At 43.8% G+C, this 13,659-nt stretch overlaps 1 protein-coding gene across 4 annotated transcripts in view; it reads right to left on the bottom strand.

The window, feature by feature from the left end:
- Window positions 1–2,288: 2,288 nt before the first annotated feature.
- DYNC1I1 (dynein cytoplasmic 1 intermediate chain 1) overlaps window positions 2,289–13,659 on the bottom strand; it is a 229,102-nt gene continuing 217,731 nt past the window's right edge. For all 4 annotated transcript variants that reach the window (XM_070767291.1, XM_070767290.1, XM_070767292.1 and 1 more), the window contains one exon: window positions 2,289–3,234. In XM_070767291.1, coding sequence (XP_070623392.1) covers window positions 3,124–3,234 — 111 coding nt within the window. In that variant the 3' untranslated portion in view covers window positions 2,289–3,123. The remainder of the gene's footprint in view (window positions 3,235–13,659) is intronic.

Raw genomic sequence — 13,659 nt, 5'->3', positions numbered from 1 at the left:
CACTTCCCTCCTGAACCTTATTTAACCCTTTAATATATTTAAATGTTTCGATCATGTCCCCCCTTTTCCTTCTGTCCTCCAGACTATACAGATTGAGTTCATTAAGTCTTTCCTGATACGTTTTATGCTTAAGACCTTCCACCATTCTTGTAGCCCGTCTTTGGACCCGTTCAAATAGATTCCAAAGTGAAAATGTTGGACACGTTCAGATATCTTTTAATTTTCAATCTAGGGTTCTTGGAATATTAGAACCATACAATTTGATGAGCTAATCTTTAAGAATTGAGAAGTATGGGCAGAACTTCACAAGCCTTTTCTTTGTAGCTTCAAACATGCATAAGGTACTGTTACATTTTGTCAGCAGGTCAGATAAAGAACTTGAACGCTATAAGATGGAAAAATATGTGCTCCAAGGGCTGCTTTCTCCAGCTCCTGCATCTTTACAATTGTATCACTGAAACCTAACAGCATGTTGATTTTTCAGAGCACAATTTGTCTTTTCTTGAAACAAAAATATCTAAAACAGGTGGATTCTAGTATATATAAAGGTACTGTACAATTCTTCATGTCCCACATCTATTGAGAATCAAAGTGAAGAAAAACTATTGGAAGTTGGGTCTACCAGTAGAGAGACTCGGGCTGCTTCTTAATTTTTTAAGCTTTCAATAAAACCATCTGCAAGCTCAAATTATTCACAAATTATTACCTAAAGTGTGATTGTGGTGCTGCCATTTATTTTTAAATTTGTTTATTAAAACAACAAAAGACTTTCTAAGTTCTGTTCTGAACTGAAGTTTACAATTTTAGAGCAAACATATTCTTCCCATTGACTGGACATGCCTTCTACATGAAAATCCATGTGTAGGGAAGAAAGGCCTTCCAAATCTATGTGTTAGATAACATTCTGAACAGAAAACATTTCCTGCATACCAGCCCAAGTAGATCAGGGATGAGATCTTGATTCAGAACATATGGCTCAAGGTCAAAACATCAGTTTTAGAATGAGACACATATTGGGTTCAGGTTAAGGCCAAACTCTGAAGCAGGAGGCAAGTGAGGATCACTCAAATATTCTACATGATTACAAACACCAAGACAACCTTGGAAGTGTAAGGTTTGGGTTTTCTGAGATGGTTCATCTATTAAGCAATTACTCAGTTAAAATGTCTTAGAGTTAATAACCAGAGTTTTGTTTCTTCATGTTGAAAGATAGGCCAGGTGTTCTGTCGGGCTCTCTGGTAGAATCCTCCCAAAAATTCACAGGTACAAATTTCAGACACACACACATTTGGAAATTCAAAACAATGTTCTTTATAATGAAAATTCACTTAAACCAAGTCCTCATTTGGAATAGCAAAGAGCACTCGTTTCCAAACAAACTGGTAATTTGTACAAGTCCCTTATCAGTTCTGTGATATTTAGCTTGCAGCTGTGAGGCAATTCACAGTACTTCTTCTTTCACAAAGTGACACACATTTTGCTCTGGTTTAGTTTCAAAGCAGGGAAAAATCAGCACACAAAAAGTCAGTCAGTAAAGCAGTCACGAAACACAAGGATCAGATAATCCTCCACAATGGCCAAACCCACAGGCTGCTATTTATAGCAGCCTCACTAATTACCACAGCCCCACCCAACCACAGGTGGCCTCATTTTCTTTGATAATAATCTCTCAGTTGTTGCCTATGCATCGCTCTCCTCATGCGTGGCTGTATCATTAACTCTTGTTCTGAATCCAAGGAGGAGCTAGATAATTGATCTCCTTCTGAGCTGTCTGCCACACTCTCCTCCTCCCTGTCACTCATGTCTTCTTGGTCAGAGGAGCCTTCATCAGCAGATTCCACTGGGGGGGGCAAAACAGGCCTGCAGTATGTGGATGTCTCCCCACATCCACAGTCCTTGGGGCAGGATCAGGGCCAGAGCTAACCACAACAGCCAGGTAGCTAGTAATGTGCTTTAACTTATATGAAAATATTTCTACCCCTTTAGTTTGAAGTAATTTGTTTCTGTGAAATATACTTGGAGTGGGATTTCATGCAGCAAATTATCTTGAGCCCAACCTATACATTTTCATGGTATTTATGGTAGCACTAGATTGAAAAAAGTATATCTAATAACCAAGCCTTGTTACTCCCCACTCCCAGCACCCAAAAGTCCTGGTATAGAAAATAATTTAATTTCCATGCACATTGTGTCCTAAGGATGACATTATGGGAACATTGGAAGTACTTTAATTCATAAGAAAGAATGATTTATTTTAATTTAAGAAAAGAAAGAAAGCACAAGTTATGTTACAACTATATAAGCCTCTTTATTCAAATATTCTCATTTACGGTTAAGAGATAGGTTTAATACAAAAAGATTAACACATGGCTACAGTACACCTTTCAACATTGACTTAGTAGTAATAGCAATTTCAGCCAATTCAGATGATTAGTACTGGTATGTAACAAGTATTAGTGACCAACATGAAAAATTAAACTGCCAGGAAATCATAAGTATTTTTAAAGTTTGATTTTATTCAAACTATTACAGCTACCATTTTATTACAAAGTGACTTCCTGTAATTGTTATTTGGAATTGAAGATGATTCAAACATGCATGGAAAAGCGGTGAACGTTGATTCATTATATTCATGCTTTACTGCGTTCAAATAGGTGTGTTCCGTGCTCAGACTGGAACAGATAATGATTAGCAATACTTATATAGTACATCCATTCATTACGTAAGTCACCATGTGAAACATCACAGCTAAAAACTTTGGCCCAGTCCTAGGTCACAAAGCACATCACATCTCCATCCAATCATATCTGACTTCATATAGATTTACCCAAGCTGGGCCAAATAAAAGGTTATGAACCCAAGATTACCTAGGGGTTGTTTATTGCAATTACTAAAATAATCAACTAGGCAGCAACATAATTCCCTTGCATTCTTTTCTTATTTATAAACTTTCCTAGAAGAAATATGAGATGAAACAATACTTCCAGGCTACTAAGCACAGCATGATTAGTAAGAAAGATACTGATGAGTAATGCTGGCAGGAACACCACGATCAACATTGTATTGAACTAATGCTCAATGGAGATTTCATGAACAGACAGTAGGAAAGGATTTGGCTTTCTTCTAAGCAGCTATTTCCATGGTGCCTTCTTCTTCACTGTCAGCTCTGTTGGCCCTGATCTCTACCAAAGTTCGTGCAAAGCGAGTCCATTCATCACTGTGAGGCACAGCAAGCTGTGGATAAAGAAATTGAGAGGTAAATGGAGTTTCAGATTGAAGAAATTTAAGTAAAATTTCAAAGCAACAGTTTACAGTTGTAATCATCATTAAAGGCAATTATTGTTTAGAACTGTAAAACATAGAAAAACTTTTTGGTAACTGTTCTGTCTGGGTCACTCCAGAAGCTATGACCAACCCAAAAAGATAAGCCAGACACACCAGTTGAATCCAAACACAGTTTTATAATGGTAAAGAGAAAAGAAGCCAACAGAAAATGTCCTTACAGGTCAGGAAAGCACTGGAACTCCAAAAGAAACACAAAAGCAAGTGTTCATACGGAAAAACAGGATCCTTAATGCCAAACGAGGCTGTTGAGCTAACAGACACCAACCTCCCACCGGTCTTCAAGACTGCTGGGTCACGAGCCAGGAACAAAAACGCTGAGAGACAATGCAGATAACACCAACTCCACTTTGATAACACTCCACGCTGCCGAAAGGGTTCGCATGCCTTATAAACCCTTCCCTGCTAATGAGGACCCACACCCAACCCCCAGGTGCTCCTCATTCAGCGCTGATAATATCTACGCAGTTGAGTTCTCCTTTGATCCATGTGTCTCTGTCGCATACTAATGATAGCTTGTGCTTCGTCATCCAGGGAATCCAGGGAATCCAGAGAATCCAAGCTACTTGCTTGAGATAGCCCTTCCCCAGGGCTCCCAGGCCTTGCTTCATCGTCACTTTCTTGACTGCTGTCTCCACTGTCTGGCTGCAAAGAACTCTCCCCTCCGCTCTCAGACTCCCCTGGCATGGAGCCAGCAGAGATGCAGCTGGTCTTTGATCTGGCTCAGGCTGAACCACAACAGTAACCAGTTTCAGTATCCAACACAAGGAAGGACTGATTCCCGTTTACAGGGGTATAATATCGCCTACCTAAATGTGAATGTAACTTTAAAATCAAAAGAATTTCCTCTCTATAAACTTAAGGAAATTCAAAAAAAACCTTTCATTTTTAATAAGTGACATGAGTGGATTGGAGGTCCTGTAATGACAAGATGCGATAAATCTGGATGTCTGCAATTTCTACCTTACAAAATATGGGCCTATGTGGACAAGCCATGTAGTTGTACCATATTGGTACAATTTCACCGGACAGCTCATTTTCAAGGAGGTTTTTGACAAATGCATTCCATTTTCTCCAAAAATAGCTGACTTCATTAAGTTACAACCAACAAAGAGATGGACAAAGGAGGTTGGCATAGTAAAACAATTAGCTCAGGATGGTGGGATTCCTCCCTATTCAGACCAGTTTGCTTGAATCGGTAGCAACTCACTGGCGACATCACGATGATGTCACCGAACCAGATTGGTGGGCACTACCATCTTTTTTCTTTTATTTTTAATTTAAAAAAAATTCCTTCTGAGCATGCGCAGAAGCAGAGTTTCGGTATGATGCATGCGGTTGCACCTGTTTTTTGGGGTTTGGGGGGGTGTTTGCCACTTGGCACAAAAGGTTAGTGGTTAGTGATGACGAACCTTTTTTTCTGCAGGTACTGAAAGAGCATGTGCATACGCTATCACGTATGTGCGTGTGTCCACACCCATAATTCAATGCCTGGTGAGGGTGAAAACCAACGGGCCCAGTAGGCTGGTGTTTCGCCCTCCCCGGGCTCCAAAGACTTCCCTGGAGCCATAGCAGGGTAAAAATGCCCTCCCCACATTTTGTCTCTTTGGAAGGCAAAAACACCCTCCCAGAGCCTCTGTGCGAGCCAAAAATCAGATGGACAGCACATGTTCATGTTGGAGCTAAGCTAGGGCAATGGCTCACGTGCCAGTAGATATGGCTCTGTGCCACTTGTGGCACCTGTGCCATAGGTTCGCCATCACTGGGTTAGAACCTACCCCTGCTTCCAGGGTGCCCCCCCCCACCCTATCTTTGGCTCCCAAGGGGCTGTAGAGAGCTTGCTAGAACCAAACCAGGGCATGAGGAGGTTGTAACACCCCTCACCCCTTTTGGCTCCCAGAGTGCTGTAGGCAGGCTTACTAGGGCCCAAAACGAGGCACGGAGTGTTGCATCAACCCTCCTGCCCCCCTTTTGGCTCCCAGAGAGAGCTTGCTAGGCCCAAAAAGGGGGTGGGAGGTCTTAACCCTGCTGTTCTGTTCGAAAAAAGTTCCTAATGTTATGTTCCCCCGGGTCACCCTGACCCGGACCGAAAACTCTTCATTTGCAGTGCTTATGTTTGGTCTTTTTGAAAGCTTTTTTCACCTGGAAACATGTTTGAACATTTCTGCACACAATGGAATGAAAATTGAACTGAAAAAATTAATCCTTATTGGTTTATTTTGCACATAAATGTGCCTCCCCCCCCGTTTTTGTGAAAGTTTTTTCAATTTATGGATAGTTTTGCTTGCAAAATCCATTCTATTTTACTAAAGTTGGTGTGGGATTGGTAGCTTGAACATTTCTGCACACAATGATATGAAAATTGAACTGAGAAAATTAATCCTTATTGGTTTATTTTGCTCATAAATGGGCCCCCATGCTTATACTCAAATAGGCTTATACTCGAGTAGGCTTATACTCGAGTATAAAATGATATGGTCTTATATTCAAAAATAAACCAATAAGAATCATTTTTTTTCAGTTCATTTCTATTTTTCTTATGTTTAGGATTGTTCAATTTAGTATATCAAAACTTTTGAGTTTATTGATAATTTTGCCTGCAAAATGCATTCTATTTTACTATTCTATTTTGGTGTGGGATTGGTAGCTTGAACCTTTCTGAACATAATGATATGAAAATTAAACTGAAAAAATGATCCTTATTGGTTTATTTTGCTCATAAATGGGCCCCCATGCTTATACTCAAATAGGCTTATACTCAAGTAGGCTTATACTCGAGTATAAAACAATAAACCAATAAGAGTCATTTTTTTCAGTTCATTTATATTTTTCTTATGTTCAGGATTGTTCAATTTAGTATATCAAACCTTTTGGGGGAAAATTCCTTAGGGATTTGTAGCCTTAAAAAATATAAATTTACACGAAATTCAAAAAGGATGGGGGGAGGGGCTTTTTGATCAAAATAAAAATATAAGTCTCAATTTTTCCAGTTCAATTTTCATATCATTATGTTCATAAATGTTCAAACTAGTTTTCCAGTGGAAAAAGTTTTCAAAAAGACCAAATTCAAGTACCTAAAAAAAATCATTTTGATCCGGGTCTATATGACCCGAACAGAGTAAATGTGACTTTTTTTTTGCCAAGAAAAATTTTTTTCCCCCACCCCCACAAATATTTTTTTGATGATCAGCATTGTTAAATTGAGTAAATGAATGCGTAAGATTTTAAAGAATATTTCGGATTTGGAGCATAAAAAAATAAAAAGTGAAAATTGTTGCAAGCAGCCAGGGGGGGGGGGCTTATTTCTGATGTTAAAAAAACAGTAAGAATCATTTTTTTCAGTTCCTTTATATTTTTCTTATATTCAGAAATGTTCAAGGTACCATTCCCACACCAACTCCAGTAAAATAGACTGCATTTTGCAAGCAAAACTATCCATAAATTGAAAAAACTTTCACAAAAACGGGGGGGGAGGCACATTTATGGGCAAAATAAACCAATAAGGATTAATTTTTTCAGTTCAATTTTCATTCCATTGTGTGAAGAAATGTTCAGACTACTTTCCAAGTGAAAAAAGCTTTCAAAAAGACCAAACATAAGCACTGCAAATGAAGAGTTTTCGGTCCGGGTCAGGGTGACCCGGGAACATAACATTAGGGAGTTTTTTTTTTCAGCAAGAAAGAAACCTCCCACCCCCCAAAAAAAATTCTCATAGAGAGAACCCCTGAAATGATGAAAAGTCATGAAATTTCAAGTTTCAGATATGCAGGGAAAATTTTTTACAGGGTCTCAAACCTTGATTTCGGGTCTCACAGACCCGAACAGAACAGCAGGGTTAAAGGAAGAAAGAAATAAACCCTCACTGTTTAGGGATCCCCACATGCACAGAGCTTGAGTTGAGAGCTTATTGAAAATGGCTACAAAGATATCCTAAGTTAATAATGGAGCTGTAAGAATGCCAGAGGATCAATGCCCAATGTTCTCAGTTCTGCTACCAAAGACCTGGGGTTTTTCACAGGAAGGGAGAAATGGAGGGAGGGAAGGAGGGAGGGAGGCAAGAAGAAAGAAGGAAGGAAGGAAGGAAAGAAAAAGGAAGGAAGGAAGGAAGAAATGGAGGGAGGGAAGGAAGGAAGGAAAAAAAGAAACAAGAAGTATAAATAAATAAAAAGAAAAAAAGAAAGAAAGATAGAAAAAGAAAGAAAGGTAGGGACAGAAGAGAGAGAGAGAGAGAGAGAAAGGAAGAAAAAGAAAGAAGCACCATAAACCCTGCCACTACCCTGGCTTCAGAAGACACTTTAAAACAGCCCAGCAATTTAGGGCTGGAAGATTTGTATTTGTATTTGTATTTATTAGATTTGTATGCCGCCCCTCTCCGAAAACTCGGGGCGGCTAACAAGAGTATAAAAAGGCAATGTAAACAAATCTAATATTAAAAACAATCTAAAAAAAACCCAATTTAAAGAACCACTCATACATACAAGCATACCATGTATAAATTCTATAAGCCTAGGGGGGAGGGAAATTTCAATTCCCCCATGCCTGATGGCAGAGGTGGGTTTTAAGGAGCTTGCGAAAGGCAAGGAGGGTGGGGGCAGTTCTGATATCTGGGGAGAGCTGGTTCCAGAGGGTCGGGGCCGCCACAGAGAAGGCTCTTCTCCTGGGTCCCGCCAAACGACATTGCTTAGTTGACGAGACCCGGAGAAGGCCAACTCTGTGGGACCTAACCGGTCGCTGGGATTCATGCGGCAGAAGGCGGTCCCGGAGATATTCTGGTCCAATGCCATGAAGGGCTTTATAGGTCATAACCAACACTTTGAATTGTGACTGGAAATTGATCGGCAACCAATGCAGACTGCGGAGTGTTGGTGTAACATGGGCATAACTTGGGAAGCCCATGATTGCTCTCATAGCTGCATTCTGCACAAAGTTTCCAAACACTTTTCAAAGGTAGCCCCATGTAGAGAGCCCCATGTATCTCGAAGGCCACCTAGTCTAACCCCATGCTGCAGCAGGAAACCTTATATTGTCTGGATTATTTTGATGCCTCTAATAGAGAAGAAAATTGCCGGAAAGGAGAAGGAGTTTACTAGGACAATGCAGAGGAAGGCAGAGATAGTCCTTGACCTATGACCACAATTGAGCTCAAAATTTTGACTGCTAAGCAAGAGTTAGTGAGTTTCACCAAATTTTACTCAATCTATCACATTTCCTGGCTCTAATAGTGACTTGCGAACTAGGGAGGTTATGGTTAAATGTGTGGCAGAAAGTGGACTCTGGGTGTGTTTTCCCAAACGCAGTGAGGTTGAATGTGTAGCTTTAGAAGAGGTGTGTGTGTGTGTACACAAATAGTATATTGGTATATAATGTATCTTTTTGTGTTCATGTGTGTAATATGTCTGTACACTGATAACATATATACATAGGATTAAATAATATATTTTGGATGTTCAATAGTAATAAATAGAGAAATTGTATCTCGCTGAGGCCTTTGAGATGAACAGAGGCCAGATAACCTAATCCTAATCCTTTATTTGAGTGATGTCAAGTTCACCACCCCCACCCACTCTCATGGTCACCCAGCAACCCACCCTGTCACATGACTGCAAAGCCACACCCAAATCACATGATCATCAAGCCATGCCCCCAGAATAAGCCACACACATAGAGCAGCAATTAAAAAATTCAAGAGCTTTGTGGGTTTGTGTGTCAGAAATTAAAAGCAATCTACAGTGATCCCCCGATTATCGCGAGGGTTCCGTTCCAAGACCCCTCGCAATAATCGATTTTTCGGGATGTAGTGGTGCGGAAGTAAAAACACCATCTGCGCATGCGCGCCCCTTTTTCCATGGCCGCACATGCGCAGATGGTGGAGTTTGCGTGTGGGCGGCGGGGAAGACCCGGGGAAGACCCAGGGAAGGTTCCTTCGGCCACCCAACAGCTGATCTGCTCCGCAGCGCGGCAGCAGCGAGGAGCCAAAGATGGGGTTTCCCTGTTGCCCAGGCAATGGGGAAACCCCATCTTCGGCTCCTCGCTGCTGCCGCGCTGCGGAGCAGATCAGCTGTTGGGCGGCCGAAGGAACCTTCCCTGGGTGCTGCCCGCCGCTCGAGAGCAAGAGGGGGAGAGATAGAGAAAGAGAGAGAAGGAAAGAAAGAGATGAGAGAGGGAGGAAGAGAGTGTGAGAGAGGAAGAAGCAAGATAGAGAAAGAGAGAGAGAAAGAAAGATGAGAAAGGAAGGGAGTGACGTCATCGGGTGGAAAAATCGCGATATAGCGTTTCGCAATGATCGAGATCGCGAAACTCGGGGGATCACTGTACACCTGTTTTAGTTCACTTGATTTATATACAGTATGTCCAAAAAGAATCCTAGAATTGTCATACCAGAAAATTTCTGTATCAGGCTAAGCAAGCCAGAAAAAGTCTTGCAAAGTAGTCAAATTTATCTGTTGAATTTCTACAACTTTTGTTGCTAAACAAATATTGTAAGTAGATTTGTTTAAACTCCAAAGAGCACAAAGCCAAACAAAAAGAAATTAGAAAACTTTGAACAAACTATGTCCCCCTCTTTTTATATATTATACTAAGCCAAAAGCAAGCTTAAAAGATAACTTTCAAACACTGGTACATTATTTAAAACCATGTATAAAATAGCTGATCCCTATGATGATTGAAAAGAAAGGCCAAGGAAATCCCTACTACTTATCCATATTCAGAGTTACAATTTTTGAGAATACAAAATAAAATTGAAGTTGGTTTCCCTGTGTATATTTTCATAGACTTAAGACTTAGAGCAGCTTTCAGGTTAGTTCAGGGTAGTCTGGGAGCCGATATCCACACATCTTAAAGCAAATAACACTGATCAACCATGCTTTTTTATGGTTGAGTGTTAAGTCTATAATTTCTCCCTAGATGCTTGTGAGAGAAAAAAACTGCTGAAAATTGTTAGGCACAATATAAGTTTTTCTGTACAGTAAAGTGTGTGTGTGTGTGTTGCTGATAATAATAATAATAATAATATCAGCATATTTTTGCTGATAATAAAAAGGGAGATTAGTTTAGATCTATTTTGAGTTCTTTTGCTCTCTTCAGGTATCCATACCCTTGCCAGGATTTGAACCTTTGGCGTCTGCCTTGCAGGGCAGGAACTTTAACCTCGAGACCACAGGATCTCCTCCACTCAGCTTGTATTAGGGAAGAGCCATACCTTGTAGTTTTTTTCTGTAGAATCACCCTGGCATATCCAAATATGGGAGGGAGCACACAGCTTCCTTTTTGCCTATCAGCCCCTCCAGGGGCCATTTACAAAGCAGATAAATATTTATAGCCTATACACAAATATGGGAGGGATATGCCCCTGATGGGACTCAACAAAAAATCACATAGAACCTTTCCCTGGTACAAGCTGAGAAGGAGGAGAGAATCCAGAACTTCTCCATTGCATCTGGAAGGAGAGTCCAACATGGGTAATACTCCAATTCTATTGGTAGAGACTGAGTTAAGATTAACATATTAATGAGCACCGCCCCCTCTGCTCTCCCCATGAGCCAGTTTTAAAACTCAGTCTTAGAGTAGAGACATACTGAGTTGTAGCTTAGGGGTTTTTAATAACCTTAAAATAATAAAAATAAATATGTAAAATGTTGTTACCGTTTTAATCCTTTTCTTTGTTTTTCAGACGCTGCAATGGAAGAGGAGCAGACGGTCAGGGGTCTCTGCCCTCAGTGGGCAGCACCCCCAACGAACCTTCTCAGGGGTTGTTTGCCTTCCCCCAGTGGGAGCACCCCGAAGAGAAGCAACCAGCCTGGGGGTCCCTGGTCTCCGAGACCATACCGGGGCTGCCAGCCAAATGTGGGGGGGTCTGCCCCCCCCCCACTGGGAGGCTTGAAGGCGTCTCGCACGGAGCGAGGAAAGCCGAGCGCCTTACAGCTGACAGGGAGGTCAGCGCCGAGCCGCGGCAGACGCGAGGAGATCGGAGCGTCTCCAAGCTGCCGGAGAAGCCGGAACAGCTACCGCCGCGCCCGCCACAGCCGCCGCAACCACCAGAGCCCCTCGCGGGGTCAAAGCGGACAAGAACCGGCCTGAGGAACCGGGAGAGGGCGAAGAAGCCCCACTCTCCAGCCGCCCAGCCACGGAGGGACCCAGCAGCGGTCCGGAGGGTCGCGGAGGCTGGGCGCCGCCATTTTGGGAAGCGGCTAGAGCGGCAAGCGCCTTTTTGGGCACGAAAAACAGCTGGGCAGGCGGCGAAAGAGCGCGAATGAGCCAGATGGCTCTAGTGCGCAGGCGCAGACCCGGGGAGACCCGAGACGCCATTTTGGGAGCTTTTGCTGACGAGGCAGGCGAGAACCAAGCCACCGGAGGTCAGCCAACATTTAGCCTGAGATAAATCACTCCCAACCGTGAGTAATATGGAGGAGAATCAGGGAAAGGAGGTCACAGGCTCTCCTGCCATCCCTAAGGACAAGGTGAAGGGGAAAGCCAAGGAAAAGACAAAGCATTCATCTGCTTCCTCATCCTCCATTAAAGAGGCTGAAAAGCGCATTAAGCCGCTAGAACAAAAGCTGGAAGCAGCACTTCAATCGCCTCCAGGGGGTCTTCCTCTGACTCAAAGGCATCCCTTGGACCCTATGTCACCCCCATCCACCTTTGGGCCCTCAGGGGTTACGCCTGAGAAAGACTGGTCACCAGATAGGCAGTTTCTACCCCTGCCTCAAGTGATGCCCTCACCCAGCACATCCTGGGCCAGACCAGCTTCAGCAACACAGGCACCAAGAGGCCTTCAGGGGCCATCAGCTACCTTCACGCCCACAGCGGCGGGCTTACGGTCTCAGCCCGGGGCGTGGCACAATTTACCCCCAGACCTGCAGGACCTTATCGCGAATGCGTACTCGCAGGCTCCCGGGGCACAACAGTATGGAGGGCCTCCACAACACGCTCCAGATGCATGGTCGGTTCCGCCCCCCTCGGGTTTTGGCTCTCTATTGGAAGAACAAGAACAGTTTGAGGAAAGTGAACCGGAGTATGGCTTTTCCGAGGATGAGGCTGCCCCAGAGCAGGCCCCTTCGGTTGGCTTGTTCAAGCCAGCACTCTTCAGAACCTTATTGTCTAAGGCTAAGCAAGTGATGAACCTGCCGGGTTCAGAAAAGACTCCGGAAGCCACTGAGTCCGGTCAAACTTCAGCCTCCCTACTGGACGAGCCTCAACCCGAGTCTGACCATTTTCCTGCATCAGGCATTTTCGTAAAGGGGATCAAAAGACCTTGGCAGCAGCCTGCGGCGGCTCAGGGACCTTCCACCCTCGAGAGGAAATTTTATACTTTCGACGAGGAGGTGGAAAAGCTGCTCGAATTTCCCCCAATTGACCAGCCGGTAGTGACGCTGGTCTCCAGCGCGTTGGTCCCCTCAGAGACCGGGGAATGCCTACGACCGGAGGAACGGAAGGCGGAGACATTACTCCGTAAAGCCCACCAGATGTCTGGTTGGGGATTTCGGGCTGCAGCAGCGGCATCATTCATCAACCGCGCTTCCCTCATGTGGATCAAGGAAATGCAATCCCGCCTAGGGCCCGAGGACGGGCGCCTCCGCCAGGACTTAAGTAAACTACTGGCGGCGACAGAATTTTCGGCGGATGCCACCCTCCACGCGGCCAAGTTCGCCACCAGAAGCATGGCAACCACATTGTCATCACGTCGCCTGCTGTGGCTACGGAACTGGCAGGCAGATCTTAAATCTAAGTGGCGCCTAGCCTCCGGTCCCTTCCAAGGTTCCACCCTCTTTGGGGACCTGTTGGAGAAGGTTTTGGTGGAAGACAAAGATAAAAGGAAGGTCCTTCCTAGAGCTCACAGGAGGCCGGATAGAAGGTTCACGCCGTACTCAAGGAGGCAGTCCTTTCGCTGGGAGACTTCCACCGGTTCCGCGCAAAACCAACGTTCCTTCTCCCAGGGACAATACAACCAACAGTCCTATAGGAGTGACCGTGGCTCCTATCAAGATAGGACAAGAGGCTATCATCAGTCCAGGAGGCCCTTTCGTGGTAACTCTCAAAGAGGGTTCAAACGCACGAAATGACGCGAACAGCCCGCAGCCCATCGGAGGGAAGCTGCAGGGGTTCTGCAGAGCCTGGCAGGCGACTTCCTCCGACAAGTGGGCCACAGCAACAGTTACACAAGGGCTCCGATTGGAATTCATCCAAACACCTCCCAGCCGTTTCATACGTTGTCCCACACCAAGGGACATACCAAAGCAACTGCAGTTACGCAAGGAAATCTCACATCTGTTAGAAATCCAGGCCATAGAGTCGGTGCCGCAACAGGACGAGGGCAAG

Source organism: Erythrolamprus reginae, chromosome Z (genome assembly GCF_031021105.1).
Source record: "Erythrolamprus reginae isolate rEryReg1 chromosome Z, rEryReg1.hap1, whole genome shotgun sequence".
Classification (NCBI taxonomy): Eukaryota; Metazoa; Chordata; class Lepidosauria; order Squamata; family Dipsadidae; genus Erythrolamprus; species Erythrolamprus reginae.
Note: the sequence above shows the minus strand (reverse complement) of the source record. Positions and strands in the feature narration are given on the sequence as shown.